This window comes from Solenopsis invicta, chromosome 5 (assembly GCF_016802725.1).
Source record: "Solenopsis invicta isolate M01_SB chromosome 5, UNIL_Sinv_3.0, whole genome shotgun sequence".
Classification (NCBI taxonomy): Eukaryota; Metazoa; Arthropoda; class Insecta; order Hymenoptera; family Formicidae; genus Solenopsis; species Solenopsis invicta.
In genome coordinates, this window is record NC_052668.1 from 18,958,930 (window position 1) to 18,976,860 (window position 17,931).

General features: G+C 32.6%; 4 protein-coding genes across 12 annotated transcripts; all 4 read left to right on the top strand.

Annotated features, from left to right (window-relative positions):
- Positions 1-738: 738 nt before the first annotated feature.
- On the top strand, positions 739-2,914 carry LOC105205721 (60S ribosomal protein L7). Its single transcript, NM_001304607.1, has 6 exons — positions 739-767; positions 1,186-1,309; positions 1,439-1,614; positions 1,702-1,949; positions 2,272-2,369; positions 2,768-2,914. The coding sequence occupies exons 1-6, from the start codon at positions 757-759 to the stop codon at positions 2,876-2,878; spliced, it is 768 nt and encodes a 255-aa protein (NP_001291536.1). The 5' UTR covers positions 739-756; the 3' UTR covers positions 2,879-2,914.
- A 513-nt stretch (positions 2,915-3,427) lies between these two features.
- LOC105205720 lies at positions 3,428-10,931 on the top strand. 6 transcript variants are annotated; one of them, XM_026131807.2, is made up of 21 exons: positions 3,428-3,582; positions 4,212-4,316; positions 4,390-5,924; positions 6,008-6,121; positions 6,209-6,361; positions 6,447-6,604; positions 6,688-6,745; positions 7,101-7,280; positions 7,363-7,564; positions 7,854-7,950; positions 8,091-8,302; positions 8,380-8,578; positions 8,651-8,896; positions 8,982-9,101; positions 9,185-9,327; positions 9,409-9,595; positions 9,669-9,756; positions 9,837-9,956; positions 10,054-10,212; positions 10,286-10,384; positions 10,675-10,931. In XM_026131807.2, the coding sequence occupies exons 2-21, from the start codon at positions 4,256-4,258 to the stop codon at positions 10,840-10,842; spliced, it is 4,299 nt and encodes a 1,432-aa protein (XP_025987592.2). In that variant the 5' UTR covers positions 3,428-3,582; positions 4,212-4,255; the 3' UTR covers positions 10,843-10,931. The 6 variants fall into 6 exon arrangements, with proteins under 6 accessions (XP_025987592.2, XP_011173508.2, XP_025987590.2 ...); XM_011175206.3 differs by having other exon boundaries at positions 3,429-3,582; positions 4,089-4,316; XM_026131805.2 differs by lacking the exon at positions 3,428-3,582 and adding an exon at positions 3,596-4,045 and having other exon boundaries at positions 4,110-4,316.
- A 51-nt stretch (positions 10,932-10,982) lies between these two features.
- LOC105205718 lies at positions 10,983-14,827 on the top strand. Its single transcript, XM_011175205.3, has 4 exons — positions 10,983-11,251; positions 12,180-12,379; positions 12,917-13,110; positions 14,259-14,827. The coding sequence occupies exons 2-4, from the start codon at positions 12,183-12,185 to the stop codon at positions 14,444-14,446; spliced, it is 579 nt and encodes a 192-aa protein (XP_011173507.1). The 5' UTR covers positions 10,983-11,251; positions 12,180-12,182; the 3' UTR covers positions 14,447-14,827.
- Positions 14,828-15,502: 675 nt separating this feature from the next.
- On the top strand, positions 15,503-17,926 carry LOC105205717 (eukaryotic translation initiation factor 4E type 2). 4 transcript variants are annotated; one of them, XM_011175204.3, is made up of 6 exons: positions 15,503-15,774; positions 16,344-16,419; positions 16,504-16,746; positions 17,186-17,338; positions 17,423-17,634; positions 17,741-17,926. In XM_011175204.3, exons 1-5 carry the CDS (start codon positions 15,755-15,757, stop codon positions 17,576-17,578), a joined length of 648 nt encoding a protein of 215 aa, XP_011173506.1. In that variant the 5' UTR covers positions 15,503-15,754; the 3' UTR covers positions 17,579-17,634; positions 17,741-17,926. The 4 variants fall into 4 exon arrangements, with proteins under 4 accessions (XP_011173506.1, XP_011173505.1, XP_039306002.1 ...); XM_011175203.3 differs by having other exon boundaries at positions 15,505-15,774; positions 16,335-16,419; XM_039450068.1 differs by lacking the exon at positions 15,503-15,774 and having other exon boundaries at positions 15,781-16,419.
- Positions 17,927-17,931: the final 5 nt, after the last annotated feature.

Consider the following 17,931-nt stretch of genomic DNA (forward strand, 5'->3'; position numbering starts at 1 on the left):
TACTCGTTCCGGAGCCGATCCGTTCCGTGTCCGCCATTATTCTGGAAAGGACGCAGGTATGCAATTAATATAGCACTAAGTAGCTTCGTCTCTCTCGTGCGACGCGCGGTCAACTTCACGCGTCAAAAGTGACGCCGTGCCGCGGCGCAACGGCGTCACTTTTGCCGTTCGTACATTTTCGGCTGACCAAATAATTTTGATGTAGCGTAATAATATAGATTTTATTTATTAATTAGACGTTGCGATAGCATCCATCCCTTAACCGATCCGTCTCAGCATTGCCACGTTCTGTAAATGAGAGGGAAACGCAATTAATATGGCGAAAGGGTTTTCTTACCCGGGCAATCAATTTCGCGTGCCGTGATTGACGTTGCACGCGACAGCGAATGTACATACGTCGTGATCGCTCGAACGAGTATTGAGAAATACGCGTTCGAACAAATTATAATGCGAGATCTATGTTTCACTTATTAATTAAATGATCCGCGATGCCACTCGTTCTGGAGCCGATCCGCCCTGATCCGCCCCGCGTCCGTCGCGTTCTGGAAAGAATATGCGTTGCGAATGCAGTTAATGACGTGAAGTACTTCGTTTCTCTCGCGCGGTCAACTTCACGCGCCAAAAGTGACGTTGTGCCGCGGTGTGGCGCTGCGCACGATTTTCTTGCGTGCGCATCCTTTTCACTCTGTCTTCCTACCACCGGCAGGCAAAGAAGTTAAGTGAGGTTAAGTAAGAGTTCTCTTGTCGCGTGGAAGAATGGCTGACGCGTAAGTAATTTCGATAGCTCGCGAAATCCAGCTGCATCAGCCGACAATGTGATTTTACTGGTGTAAAAGCATTGTTCTAATAATCTTTTATAATGCGTGCATATTAGCGAATCCGTATTTTTATCGTAAACGAGCGAGCAAACGAGATTGTCAGCTTTAAGTTCGCGAGTGCATCATCGTTCCCTCACATAATAATCATTACTATATACACGTACCCGAGATTGAATTTGTTTCATTGATTATTATTTATAAAATTGACCAATTCTGCTAATTAGATGCTATTTGTGTATTGCGTGAGAACTGAAAAATACTTGCAATCAATATAACCTATTTATCAGTTTTACATAGCTTATAACCTGGAACATTTAAGAGAATGGCAAAGCTATTCTACACTGTATAACTGTATTTCTCTGTGCAGGAAGAAAGAAGTTCCTGCTCCCCCGGCTCCAGCTAATAAGCTGCCGGCGGTGCCGGAGTCGGTGTTGAAAAGAAGGAAACGCCGTGAAACAGTTAAAGCTGCACGTCTACAAGTATCCATCAAGGTAAACTTATTACATGTAAACGCGACTTGACTATTACATTAAACTTTAAATGATAAAACTTGATGTATTTCTCCATATAGAAAAAGAATTATGAATCACATATAAGTTGAGTTTTGCATTGTTTTGCAGCAACGTGCAGCTCGCTATAAAAAGAGAAAGCAGATCTTCAAAAGAGCTGAGAACTATGTGAGGGAATATAGAAGAAAGGAAAGGGATGAAATCCGGTTGATGAGACAGGCTAAAAACCGTGGAAATTATTATATTCCTGGTGAAGCACGCCTTGCATTTGTTATTCGTATTCGTGGGTAAGTGTGAGCGTATTATTGTTTATGTAAGTTACACTTGTCATTTTTTTCTTAAGTTTAATTTGACGATTGCAATAATTTTTTCAGTGTAAATCAAGTTGCTCCCAAAGTAAGGAAGGTGTTACAACTGTTCCGCCTGAAACAGATCAACAATGGTATCTTTGTGAAATTGAATAAAGCAACCATCAATATGTTACGTATCGTTGAGCCTTACATCACATGGGGCTATCCAAATTTGAAGTCAGTTCGCGAATTGATCTATAAACGCGGCTTTGCCAAGGTAAACAGACAACGTATACCGATTACCAGCAACTCCATCATTGAGAAGAAACTCGGTTAGTAACAACTCTTAATATCTGTACAAATTAACATTCAATGATTATCAGTGAAGTCACCAAATCGCAGCTAATGTGCGTCGTATTCTTTGCAAATAATTTTTTGACAAATCCATGGGAGTTTTTGTAATGTATACATTCTCCCTTCCAGTTTGTCAAAAATTAATAAAGCAATTATGTCAATTACTTGATATCTAATTATCAGGTACAGACCTAATTGATACAAAAACTATCATAACTCATATGTATCAGTATATGAGTTCTCAACTTGCATCAAAGAATTGGAGCACAATTTATCGAAAGACAATTTTATTTTACTCAGGTCGATCTAATATCATCTGCACTGAAGATTTGATCCACGAGATATTTACTGTTGGTCCGAAATTCAAATACGCCAGCAATTTCCTATGGCCCTTCAAGGTATGTGCTTTTCAAGATATTAAAAAAGAAATATGATACAAATATCGATACTTTGCTTTCTATTTAGTAACATAAGTCTTCACAAGTGCCATTTAGTTTTTATTACTATTTAAATACAAAAAAAAGATACACTTGTGTTATTAAATAGAAAGCACTCTTTATATTTTACGACACAGGCATGGTTGTAGATTAATCTAAAGTCTATTAACCTCCTACTGTGTCGAAAAGCAATACGAGTTTTTTTTCACTGATGAATGATATATCCTAATATCATAAATCTAAAACAGACTCAAACATTTTTGTCAATTTGAAAATATTTTATATTTTGATCATTCTTTAACAACTTTTTATCTTTGGAAGCATTGCACATATATCAAAAGTTATTTCTCTATTTCTAGCTTAATACGCCAAATGGTGGATGGCGTAAGAAGACCAACCATTATGTAGAAGGTGGTGACTTCGGAAATCGAGAAGATAAGATCAACGAGCTCCTCAGAAGGATGATATAAATTTATAAAAATCTTAAATAAATTCTTCTAAACAAACTATTTCTTATGTTAATTATGCAGATGTGTCTGATTAATATTTTACACTGGACGTATGTTGCTTTGTTTCTAACAAATATATTTATTAGAAACAAAGCAACATACGTCTGGGAAAATAAACTTAAAATTTTGTAACAAATTTTAATGAACTTGTTAAAATTCATTGTTACAAGATTTTTTTATTCAAAAAAATTAAAAGATTTAAATGAGAACTTTCAAAATATTTTTTTAAAGTTTTATATATATATATAATTTTTTTTTATTTCTATAGAATTTTATAACTTGAAAAATTTTTTTAAATTAGGATACTTTAAAAATACTACAGAAGTTTTTTCTAGAATTCTTTATATATGATATACTATGATTTATTTCATAATTTAAAAAAAAAACTAAAATTTAAAAGATATTTTTTCACAAATCTTCGTAAATTAAAAATATAAAAAAAATTAAGAAAAATTTTATTTATAGGAATTTTTCACAAACCTTAAAAATATGCAGAAATTACAAAATATTACATTTTTCATTGATATTTAATTTCGTTCAATTATGTAAGAGAAATTTTTTAATTTTATTTTAAACGCGCAACATAAAACGACGACCGATCGATATCAAATCTGTCTCATCATTTCTCGACGAGACACGATGCGTGTGTGCATGCAGGTTAAAAGGTGCAAGCAATTCTCATACGTGTTATACTCTGTATAAAAAAAGGAGGGGGGAAATTTTATTTTTATTTAAATTTATCGCATTGTGCACAAATAAGTCCATAGATAATCATTAACGTTAACTAAGATAGTTTGAAGTGAATGATTTAAGTTATCGACACATATAACCTATTTGCGCTATTCGCTCTTGTTACAAAAGTGATACGAAATCGCGAGATTTTTTCGTTATTTATAACAATGAAAATAGAGAAATTTATAAAATCCCGCTTGAACAGTCGTATACACGGGTGACGAGCATTCTTATAACACGTAGAAGTGCGCGGAACGCAACCATGTGCTTGGAGCGGCAAGTAAGCGGTCTGGCTCCAATATCACATGTCTCACGTTCAAATCCTCGGGAGTCGGCTTTTTTTCTCCTCATTTTTTCCCTCGTATTTTTCATTATTAAAATATCGCGAGATGAGTTGTGAGTATATATCAGACAGATTAAAACAATAATTATGTTGCAGGTTAAATTAAATCTGTTGCAGCATAGAGATTCAATTTTCACAATTCTCTTTGACATCGATTTTTATTTTGCAAAAGAGAGAACAGTTCATCCGACATGTCGTTTAAGAAAAATAAATATTTAGACAGGTATAAAACGCATGACACAGCATTCAAGAGGGATACAAGGATGTCTTCTCCATCTGACCTTACGAGGCTACAGAGTGTTTGTATCAATGATGCAGCTAGTAGTAAGTTCTTACTATTTTCAAAAATTCCACAAATACAACATCAATATTGATTTTTTGAACCTTTTAATTTAAGCATCTACTTCAAACGAAAGCATTCTGTTATCAGACACAGAGAGGAGCCATAACGAACCACTGGATGTTCGGTATCCTGACATTAAAAATAACAAGTGTAAGAGCACGCCCATTATTCTACATACGCGCGATGAGAGCTGTGCACCTGAAAGTACATCACTTCGTCCTCATCAAAGTAATTTTACAGAAGTTAACAGATCTGACAGTATAAAGCAGCAGATAATTGTAGGAAGAGAAAATGTAGTGGGAAGAAGTAAGGCAAATTTAAATAGCAGAAACAAAGTACCTGAATCTTGTAAGTTAATTACTCCCCAGAATGCTGCTTGTAAAGTGGAATTAATACCTGAATGTCTTAGTAGAACAGCAAATTTAGATTATGAATCAAAGACATTTTGTAGAAAGAAACTTTCAGCTTCTGTCAATAATAAACCAAGAATATCGTCCATGGAAACAGAAGACACAGATGTTCCGACAACATCTAGAGATGATAGTACAAGCATTCTATATTCATGCACGATAGAGGACGATATTTGTTTAATCAATAACGAAGATGTGCCTGATAAAAATAAAAAGGATTTTCAGCGAGAAAAAATAAACAACCATATGGTAGAAATTTTCCCAAATAATTTATCCCAAAGATTAACTGATGATGGCACTTTGTCGACGAAAGTGCGACGTCAAACTGTGTCAAATGAACAGCACAGTACTTTATTATGTGAGAGAACTACAGCGAAGGATCGAGAAACTAAAAATATTGAGAATGGAGTAACTGCACTACCAATTAAGCCAATAAGATCACTGTCTTCAGATTTAAAAGCTTCTGTCAAAGATAATAATATGAAATCGAAATTAAAGAATAAATTGCCAGGTTCGTCGCAATCATTCTCAGCAGAAATGCAATCGACAGTGCTAGATAATGATCAAAAGGTGATGGAAGAAAGTACAGAGCTTAGAAAGTCAGTCTTATTTCACGGGGATACAAATATGTTAGTATTCGATTCACCAAGTGAAAATAATGCCATACAAAATAATGCAATAGATCGAGATATACATTCGGCAAGTGACATAAATGAAGAATATAATGAACAAGTTCAGTTACTTGGAGATCCAAATGTCAAAAGAAAAAGAGGTAGACCTAGGAAAGAGCAAGTCATTTTCAATAATGAAAATAAGGAGAGAGACGATGATACATCGCGAGAGATTCCCGATACTTCGAACGAATCTATGACACGTGATAAGAGACAAGTTAATAAAATTACGGTCACCTCCAATGTATGTGATTTCAGTGACGAGAGCGATGGTCCGGAAGACAAAATTATCGTCAGGAAGCGAGGTCGTCCACCTGGTTCTGTAGGCCGGGGTCAAATGCGTGGTCGAGGACGAAAACGAGGACGCGGTAAAGGAATGTCACAAAATTCCTTAGATAGCGAGTATATTCCAAGATTAACAAAAGACGTTTCTCAATTGGGAACAAAGAAGAGTGACAAAATAAACGATACTACTGTGGATTCAAACGCTTCAAATGTTGAAAAAACTGTAAGTTGCACTATTTCTCAGAGATTTGTGGTATAATATATTGCAATTAAAACAGAATCATTTAGTTAAATTCTTTATTTTAGATACAATTGGTAACTTGTGCCAAGTGCAACCAGGAAGTGCCGAAGAAACAATGGTCTTCACATAAATTATATCAACATAATAATATGGCTTGGCAAAAAGACGAGGAACCATTGGTAATAACGTTTATTATAACTTTGCAGATATTTGTTACTATTAATAAAAATTTATATGAAAAACAAATTTATTGTTTATATCTGCAGGATTTTGAAAATGACGAAAAATTGTTGAAGAAAGTATTAGCTGCCGCTCTTAAACAAAGAAAGAAATACTTAATTTGTGAAAAATGTGAAACTGCGAAACGGAGTGTCAATGGTTTTATATCGCATATGCAATTTTGTGGTAAATCAGAAGAAGTAAGTGCAAAAAGCGCAGCACTCGTTGCTGTATATATTTATATGTATGTCATATTTTATTAAAGGTTTTTACTTATTATTATAGCAAAAGAAAGCATTAATGGTAACATGTCCCATTTGCAAAGCAGTTATGATGCCTTCCTCTGTAGAAGTACATGAACGCTATCACAGACAATTAGAGCAGAATAAAGATAAGGAAGTAACTGTTTCAATAGAAAGAACTAAACGAAAAGCAGCAGAGATGTAAGCACAAAATTTTAATTAGAGTTGTAAATACGCTTATTAATATAGCTATGTATGTATTGATATATATTTTGGAATTACAGAGCGGTACCAAAAATATTGGAACTCACCAAAACTTTGAAAGAGCAAAACCCAAGCACGGTAAAGAATATAAATTCTGATTTATATTCACTAAAAAAAGAAATTCTTGTTTTGAATATATCTTTGTTTTTGAAATGTTAAATATTGAAATAATATTAAATAGAGTTAAATAGACATAACTTGCTTACATGAATTTTGTATATTTTGTATATTTTTTTTATTCAATAATAATTTTCGTGAATTGAGAGGAAAAAAACATCGATTTGATTCAAAATGAACATAGAAGTTATTACATAAAATATATTAATTTTAATGATATGAGTGGTTTTATATTTACGAGTGTTTGTATGTTAAAATTTTATTTGTTACATTTATTGTTTATCTGTTGCAAGTATATGCATATTAATATTTACAGAGTAATGTGATACGAACACCGAAAAATAAAAAAGTACCAAACGTTTGGAAAGCTATGTGGAAAAAAGAATTAGTTTCAAAAGGTATCGTATCGTGTAAACAACCGGGATGTACTTTTACGTGCTCCTCTTTTGAAACTATCTGTGAGCATTGCTATCAATGTAATTTTGCTCCACAAGAGGTATATATCGTATTTCATAATTTTTTACTATTTTAAAGGGGTCATTAAGTGTATATAAGAACAATGTTTCTTCCTTTTTTAGAATTTTATGTGTAAAATTTGCAAATTTTCTGCGGATTCTAAAAATAAAATAGTAAATCATATAACAGAAGTTCATTCCGGCAACAATGACTTAGACAAATGTTCTGATTACGAGATAGAGGAAGATGATTACTCATCAGATGAAAGTATATCCGAATGTGATTCAAGAAAAATTCGCGTGAAAATAAGCTCCGAAAATACAAGTAAGTAAAATCGCTAGGCACATATATTACTCTAATTTAGCAGATTTAGTTGGACCATTAAAAAAAGCCCTGCACAAATCAATATACATCATGCGTAAACAATGTCACACAAATAAAATGCTTAGTATGAATTATAGTGTTTAGCATAAAAATATATATATGTACAATTAAAATATTTGAACAATAATACGTTATATCGGACTGACGAAATTAAAACACAAGAACAGAAGGTCTTCTATTCTCGTGTCAAAATATTTGAAATAGTATATTGTATCTGAAAAAATTTTAGGAATCTCCAATAAAATGCAATTCTTAGATAAAGAGACGCTGCAAAGCCCGCAATCAACCGAAGCTTATAAACCAACTGTACGTTGGACTCTGGATTTGTAAGTAAAATTAGCTCCAAATATTGTTAAAGTTTAAATTTTATTTTTAATTTAATTACTATACAATTTACCTTATATTACTTTACTTTGTAACTAATTTTTTATTTAAAAATACTTCATTTATAATTTTGTGGTAACAGTGAGCTGACAAATTATGAATTAGCGTTGTTCAAAGATGATATGCCAAATTGCTTTACATTATTGAAAAATGATGAAGCTGCAACGTATTTCCCAAATCTAACGATTTCGATGGCCGTCAAACATGTGGGTGTCACTTCGTCGAAAAATGGAGAAAATTCTAACAATGATAATTGGATTCGCATCAATAGGTTCGAGGGTGATGTCTACAAAGGTGAATTATGCGATTTTGTGTATATTATGTTGTATTTAGCAAAAAAATCTCTAAAATAAATTTTAATATTGCTTTAGATGTGCCAACATTTTTTGTCGGCGGTCCTGTATGGGCGTTAGCATGGTTACCCATTCCATCACCGATGTTTTCCAAAAACCCAACTCAATACGTCGCAATTAGCACACATCCCACGATGGAAAGTCAATACTCGGTAGGAAAAAAATATTCGGGACCAAACATCATACAAATATGGGATGTCGGACCCTTAGATCTCAAGTAAGTAACTCAAGACACATTACTATACGATTTATATAATGTTATTGAACACATCACGTATATTTTTTTCAGTTCTAACAGCGAGAACAGATCGCCTGTTTTAGCTTATGCGATTGCACACAATAGCGGTACAGTTTGGTGCTTAGAGTGGTGCCCGTCGGGATGCTATCAGGATATCGAGTTTGACAATTATAAAATGAACGAAAGTAAGCTCAGACGAATGGGGTTGCTTGCTGCTGCGTGCTCAGATGGATGTATAAATATTTATTCGCTACCATTTGCGGACGAACTTAAGTTCGAAAAAACGGAAGATAATTTGTGAGTTGTATTACGATTTTTTGATTACACTTTATTATTTCTCTTTCCGTTACTCATGAAATTTTTATATGCGATTTGCATAAAGGTGGCCGATTTATAAGACTGATCCGGTAATGACATTGGTTGTAAATATTCTTATGTATGACGCTAACAAACAAGATTGGCAATGCACTAGACTGTCGTGGACGAAGGAACACGGGCACAGGTAACGTCCACGGTCTAGATACTCTTTCATAAGATTTATATATGTATTGTAAAAATAATGCAAATATCTTTTTTTTTTTTTAGTATTATAGCGGCAGGTTTTACAAACGGTTATATCGGATTGTGGCATCTTACGACTACCTCGTCTCTGTTGCTCACCCAACGACAGAATACAAAATTCATAGACACATTCCATCATTTTTTTGCTCACTCTAATGCGATTACCAGTAAGCAAACTTATCCAAATAAGAGAATAGAAAAGGATTCATATGTGTAAAAGGATAAAAAAATCTTATTCTTTCGTATAGTGGTGGCACTGGTCCCATATGGCAACAGTCGATTTCTTGCTTCCGCCAGTGTAGATAAATCGTATAAATTTTGGGACTTGGAAGACACGACTGTACCACAAAGTTGTGCGAAAAAGGGTATAGTAGCGAACGGTGTGTGGATGATGCATTGGCCGTGTGCAATTCTTAGCTTCGACGATGCACTGGGGTAAAATTTATTTATATTCGCGTACAAGAATGATAACTCATAACAATCACATTCACTTTAAACGCGATTTCAGATATCAATATATGCATTCCTATGTAATGCCACTGAGAGAACACGGATACAAGTTTTGTCCAATTTTAGCAACTAACTCACCAACTTACGTAAGAATATCATATCCCTGCTTGTCTCTTTCAAATGACTAATTGCGCACGCTGTCCTAAATAACATTTAATTGTTTTAGGGCGTCGCAGTTTCCGATCATGCTAACAGTATCGCACACGGCACTTTAGCTGGCGAAGTATTGACAATTTTTCCTCACCAATTATTATATATGGAAAAAATATGGCCTAGAAAAAGACAGGTAGGAAGTTATACTTTTTTAAATCGTTATTCATAATGTAATTAAATATTTTTTTTCAATAATTTGTTATTATATATTTTTTTATAATTTATTACAGTTGAACTCTTTCATTGAGACAGTGGATTTCTTAAAGGAACAACAACATAACAAAGATAATAAAAGTAAAGAAAAGAATTGCAAGGAATATCACTACATGCCGAAAACCTACGACGAATGCAAAGATCGTTTTGGTATCGTTTTTCATGATAATTTATTGGTAAGTTATCGTATGTATCTCTTGTAATGTGCGTTATATCTTGATATTTAATATTAATCAATCTTCTATATAGGATTTGAAAAAAAGTGTTGCTCGGAGTAAGCACAGAGATATTCAGAATAATGGCAGGGCTGTCCCTATCGAACAGTATCCATTTACTTCTGTGAACAGGGTATATCGGCGTTCTCTTCTATCTTTTTTCAAAAAATAATTAAAAGCATTAAAATATATATAAAATCATATTTCGACAATCGCAGATTTTGTTTGTTCTTGATATAAAAACATAACTAGAGACATATACTGAGAAAAAAAAGTTGATTAAATTTAATTTAAATACACTTGAACTGAAGAAATTTAATCATGTTGAAAAATATAGTCTTAAATTGAAAACTTTTTTCTCGGTATGCAGAGTACTGATGGAGAAAACAAAATAAGTACAATTTTTCTTTTTTTTTTCCTTAGATGGCTTGGAATCCAAATGCGTGGAGTTATCTGTGGCTCATAACAGGCTATCAAAATGGCTTAGTGAGATTGTTAAACTTCAAGTGTATGTCTAGGTCCCGTGAACTGAATACTCTGCTACCGACGCACGTGCAGTCTGTGCTTGCCAAAAAAGAACAAATTAACTAAACAATAGTTAATTTCGCGGCTTACTCTTTATATGTAAAAAAACGCAAGACTTGTATATAAGCATTTAAATTAAATTTTTATCATGTATCGCTCGAGGAAATTTTCTTCGGCTGGGTTTTGGTGAGTCGCATTGCGGGGCCTAACTTTACTCGCCACTTCCAAGACAGGCCTATTGCCGGCCCTGAGATACATCTACATACAAACCATGGCGTAGCGGTAAGGCGTAGCGGAAAAAAAATACTGGTTAGCGAGCGAGAGGATCCAGTGTGGGATTGGAGAGAGCGTCAAGCGGAGAGCCACTATCTCGCCGGCGTGCTGTCTCTCCTATCGCTGTCTTTCGAAATTTCGGGCTGATAACACTTCCGACCGGAAGTACTCGCGCCGATCGCACGATCTTTGTGACACAGCGGTAAGTGCAAAAGCTCCAATTTATTTAAAAAGATATTCTCGCGGAATGACGCTCGAGCACGCTGAGCTCTCACGAGCGATTCCACGTTATATCTTTTTTCCAGAGATTGCGAAGAGATCTTTGGAACACAAAATTACGTATTTGTCATCCGTTTTATTTATGTAGCATCTTACCTAAAAATAAATAAAATATTCAAAAATATTTATATTTGAAATTTGTTAATGTTTTAACACAATTACAGATTACATTTTTTATTAGTTTTAATTGTAATTGTAAAAATATAATAAATAATGACTAATGAAAACGTCCTTGGTGAAAAATTTTCAATATTTTTAAGATTTTTTTATATTTTATGAAAATTTCGGAAAAAATACCGTAAATATTTTCGGATTTTATAAGTGTTTTTAGAAATCTTTTTATAAAATGAGAAATCTTTCTTATAAATCTTAAAATATTTCAGAATTTGTATATATAAAGAATTTTCCAGAGATTAGACTTTTGCAGCATTTTAGAAAAGTATTTTAATTTATATAAAAAAATCTGAGAAATCTAAAAAATTTTATTATGGAAAAATTTTCTGTGAAAAAAATTTTTTTTAATTTTAAAACCCAGGAATTTCTAAAATTTTACTTTTATTATTGGCATATCAATTTTTAACTTTTATATAAATGTACACTTTTTCCTAATACACTTTGCAAACAGATAATATAAAAAAATTATAGGGAAAAAATTTAATCAACAATATTTTTTGAGGAATACTTATCCAAAGTAAACGTTGCAAAGTTTTGAAAATCTCTGATGTATTCAAGAATTAAAATGAACCAGCAGCTTGAGGTCGAATGTTTCGATACAATGCAGATGGTTTCAACTGAAATAAAGAATTGATTTACACATATCTATAACAATCAGTTTTTTTTTTTGCTGATAGAAAATGGGTCTCAATCCCATGAAATGGAAAACGAGAACTATTTTGCACGGTGTCCTAGGCGTTTTGGTTCTTTACACACTGTTTGTTTATAAGAAGAAGCATCAAGTGATGTTCGAGGGCGTCATAAATAAGTCGGATCCTAGGCTGGTGTGGGAGTTTGTGGCTGATTTTAGCAACATGAAAAAATTGAACCCAACAATGTAAGTAGGAATCAGATAATCTCTGGTGAAAAAGTTTCTATATATAATTCTTTATATAATTTTTCAGAATTTTTGTATAATTTTTTGTATAACTTTTTTGGAATTTTTAAAAATTTTTTATATAAATTGGAACGTTTCTGGCATACTAAGAAAATTTATATTCCAGATAACTCTTTAAATATATAAATTCTGAAATGTTCCAAGATTTTTTATTTCATAATTCCTGAAGAAAACTTGTAGAAGTTTAAAGTACTTTTAAGAAATCTTTTCATAAATTTATAACATAAAAAAATTCTTAAAAATATAAAAACTTTCTTATCAGAGAAACCTTAAAGTAAAAATAACTATGATGTTACATTAATATAAAGAACAGAGAATACACACACACACACACACATGTTATTTTGGTCTCTTATCTTCGAGATGTAGAGAAATAGAAAACGATACAGATCATTCTAATTCGAAAAGGCAGAATAAAATATGTTGCGCAGTTTTCCTTTCAATCGTTCCGCATTTGATTTATCTGTTTGAATTTAGAGAGGATTTTAATGTGATCGATGAAGGTGGGAATTACGAACACTGGAAATATTCCGTGCAGTACACGGAACATCTAAGTCACCTGCCAATGATCCGGAACGTAGCGCACGGGCACTACGCCGTCAAGCCGGATAACAATGGCTATGTCATCAGTTCCAGACATCGGACTTGCTTCTTCTTCAATTTCTATTGTTGTAAGTAGACACCGCACGCAATTCCGTTTACTCTACTTAATGTAAAGCAATAACACAATCAATTTTACTTTGTCTCGCTACTTTTTACTAATTCTACTATCTTAAACATTTTAAAAATTGTACTTACAAAATTGATTGAACGTTTCAAAACTTATAAAAATATTGAAAATGTAACAAAAAGAGAAAAGAAAGATTAGACATGTGAAAACGAATTTTTGGCGCGCACGCGCTTATCAGAAAAAAAGAATATATTTCTAAACTATAAATTAAAATAATGTATAAAATATAAAGTAATATGAAGTAAATAAAACGTTTTCCTAATAAACTTTTAAATATAATTCTTACATAATTTTTAAAACCTGGTGAAAATTTTTTTTAGATTATTTTAATTTATTTTTCAGAACTTCGTAATTTCAATATAATTTTATACTTAACTTTTTAGCAAACTTAAATTTTTTACACGAATTGAATACTTCAGAAATGCTGAGTAAGTTTATATCTTTTTTAAAATTCTTTATTATGTGAAATCTGAAATCTCCGTTTCCAATTTCTGAAAAAGACATAAAAATCTAAAATGTTTAAGATCTTCATAAATTTCAAAAATTTATAAATATCAAAAATTTTTTTTTAATATGTGAATTTTTTCACCAGAATGCACAGAAAAACGGTTTTACTGAAATATCTAAAAATTTAGTTTGATTCATATCTAAAAATAATTTTATGTTCGACTATCAAAATATAATTATGTATGATACTCCAACATGATGATAATGATAAAATGATTTAACATTATTTTAATCAACTTAAGCATATAATGTAATTATTTTGGTCCAACGTCAAATTATTTTTAGACCTGTATTTTGTTAACTTTTTTGATCCTTTAGCCCAAATAATCCCAAAATTTTAAATAATCTTTAGCAAAGATTGTTCAATCGATTTTCGCGAATAACTGTAGAAATTTTTTCACAAATGAATGCGTTAACGATCGCTCCAGAAATTTGGCTTCCAACATACACATCTTGGGACTATTTTTGAACGATCAATTTTCATTCACGTGCGCTTTTAGTTCGACGCGCTCTAGCTTTGGCTACATAAACTCTACGCACTAGAACGAATCGTATATTCCAATCCATCTGTTTGCTTTCCAGTGGAGTCCGTTTCGCAATTCAGATTCGACGCGGATGGCGTAGAGGACACAAAATGCATCGAGACCGTGCAATACGAATGTCCGATCGCGTTTTCGCCGCTGTGTCGCAGGGAGGTCATGTACCAGCGAGAAGAAATCCTGAAGAGACTAAAATTGGAATTTGCTATCAGTAACAGGAGAGAAAATTAAAAATATCACTGCCTACATATATGTACTTATATGTATTTAGCTCGCGAAATCCTTTTTTTTATAAAACATCGTATAATTATTTTTCATATAATTAATTAATACATATTTTAAATTATGTTGTACCTTTCCGCTTAAAAATAATTTGACATCAATTTTAATGAGCTGCTAATTATGTGTACTGTTATATCATGTTTTTTTTCTGACCGAGAATTGAATTAAAACTGTAAATGAAAAAACGCGTATTTTACGCTCTATAATTCACGTCAGATTTCACGGAGAATTTTCTAACTCTTATATGTTACGCATATGGAAATATTTTTAATATATGTATATTTTGTATACATGTTATAATATATATTCTTCAAATGTTAAATATATATATGTATAATTGTACAAATACTTTTGTTATGGTACATACAGAATGACTTCAATCAAAATTGAAATATTGATCAATGATTTTAATTGATTTAACAAATAACGCTTGTTATTTCTTTGATATGAATAGAAATATGAATCTTAATTGTTATTCAAAACATGAAAAAATTAGATTGCACTCTTATCGTGAATAAAATTGTTAATTTTTTAATTATTTAATACATAAATTAAATTATCTTTTCTATAAATCAACAATAACTTAATAATTTTACTCTTGTGTTAATAAAACTACAGTACAAGTACTGTTTATTAAAGTAAGTAATCGATTAATTCAAGTAAATTACATTTAAAGCAAAATTTCTAATTATATAATTCCTAATTACATATATTAGAGTTTGATCAAAATCGTTCATAAACAAATAATGGAAATAATTAAAAAGTTTTGTGACAAGCCGTACAGATAATTTAAATTAAACATTTTTAAATTATATGTAACCAGCCAACTGATAGATATAGATCTGTTCTTTTTACAATTAAACTTTTTGCACCGTTTATCTCCTTTTCTTTTTGCATTGGAGAGTAAAAGAAAGACGTTGCAAGAAATTTCGCTGATTCTGCTAAAACGAACAGACTCCATTCATTCAAATGACTCTATACGCGCTCAGTATGGCCAACGTGCGAGAGCATAATTTCTGATGACAAAGTGACGGAAAAAAACGCGAGAAAGGGTGAGAGAGCGAGAAAGAGAGAAAGAGGATGCTGCTGGAAGATCAACAGTTTATCGAAAACAGACGTGAAAGCTCAACGCGCGAGCGAGAAAGAGAGACGTGCATTTTGAAGAGTTTTGCGAGATTTTTGTATTTCACTTCGCGTCTAATCGCGTGATAATACTCATTTGGTGTACGACGCACTTTTGTCGCGGCAACTGCAAGCATGTCCAATAAATTCGAGACGTAAGTGAAGGGTGCTCCTTCCTGTCCCTCGCCGTGTGCATTTTCCTCGCGAGTGATTTTTTTTTCGAGGTTAGAATGCACCAGACAGCAGGCTTTCTCGCACGATCGAGATGAATGTCCCCCATCTGTCGCGTTTGTCGCTCAAACGTTCTCGTCCGAATGAAAGTTTGAGCCTCGATGATAGGGAGAATGACGTATCTATGACCGATGCCAGTTAGAATTCACGCGTGACTGATCCAATTTCCCTCGTGATTGAACAGCATCCCCTCGTTTCGACCTCATTGGCAATTAACTTATCGAGTGACGCCCTTAATATTTTGCTAATGTTGATAGAATAGTTATTGATTTTTTATTGTTTGTGATGCGAGAAATAAAAGATTAGAACGAGGATTTATACAGAAATTTTCCTATAAACTCAATTCTGATTGAATGAATTGTCCATTATGTTAATTTGAACTTGATTGGAGTCACCTTAATGTGCAACAAATGTCATATATTAGAGAGAGTAATATATAAAAAATTATGTATTTCTGTCGTATTTCACTTACAAATTATGACAGCACTTACAGATTGAAAGCCACAGAGGACAGCGGAGACGAGGAGTCTCAATCAAAGGATAATCAAAAGGTGGAAAAGGGTCCATTAGTAAGTATAAAACAGAGATCTTGCATTAACATTAAAGATATTATTATCAATATAAATATCTGATGATTGATATCTATTTTGCAGCCTCCAATAGAGATAAGTCCAAATGAGCATAAATTACAATATGCTTATGCACTATGGTACAGTCGGCGTAGTCCTGGCAAACAGACTAGCATACAAAGTTATGACCAGAATTTAAAGCTTATCGGCAGGTTTGCTAGCGTGGAGCAGTTTTGGGGTCTTTATAGTCATTTAGTACGACCGTCAGATTTAACAACACATACAGATTTCCATCTTTTCAAAGTTGGCATAAAGCCCATGTGGGAGGTAAGTACTGTTTTGTCTGTTTAAATCCAATCTACAATGAGTATAGTAAACTTTTAGGCTTTTGCTCTACTTATAAGCTCTAAGCTGAGACATTAATTTGCTCCAAACTATAAACATTATAATTGGAATCTAACCAGCTCGCTTAAAGCTTAGGGATTAACTTGAAGTAGCACTGAAAAAAAATGCTTTCTGCTGAAAAAAATATAGTTTAAATCTTACACTAAGAAAAAAAATTGTTAACTTGACTAAATTTTTCAACTTGAATAAATTTATTCAATTCAAATATTTAGATATTTAACTTGTATACATTTGCAATAGTTTAATCAAGTTAACAGCTTTTTTCAACGTGGAACAGAAGACTAAGCTTTATTATTTTAAATAGGGTTTTATAATTACTGCATAAGTATTTTACCCTATTGTTTAGCTTCTTTTTTTCTAGGATGAAGCTAATCAAAAAGGTGGCAAATGGATAGTAAGATTACGGAAAGGTTTAGTTTCTAGATGTTGGGAAAATCTTATATTGGCAATTTTAGGCGAGCAATTTATGGTAGGAGAAGAAATATGCGGGGCCGTTGTATCTATACGATTTCAGGTGGGCGCGAGAGATTACGCGCTTCTTTTCAATTTGCGTCAAACATAACAATTCCTTTTATCAGATAAATTGGTAATTTGATAGGAGGACATTATATGTGTATGGAATAAGACAGCATCGGATGTAACGATAACAGCGCGTATCAGGGATACTTTAAGAAGGGTATTACATCTTCCACCTACTGCCTCTATGGAGTATAAAACCCACAACGAGAGTTTGAAGAATGTACATCGACTCTAAAGTTGAATAATTTCAAGAACGAGATATATTGCAATTTTCCTAACAGATTCACTCAGGTAATTTGAAGGCAGTTTGGTATCAAAAGTCATTTCATGCCAATGAAAATTTCTTTTTATCTAATTATTACGCTTTTTGATAATATACCTGATTTGTACTTCCCAGGTGGTGACGCATTTGACAGGAAAGTAAATAAAACATGAAATGTTAAGGAACATCCATTTGACGAAACACTTTGTTCACAAGTGTCTGTGTTGTAACTTATGTAAATAATGAATATATACATTGATCACAAAAAAATAAATGTCCTTATTTCCAATTTGTTTAACATGGAAAAAGAATTTGTGACTAGTTAT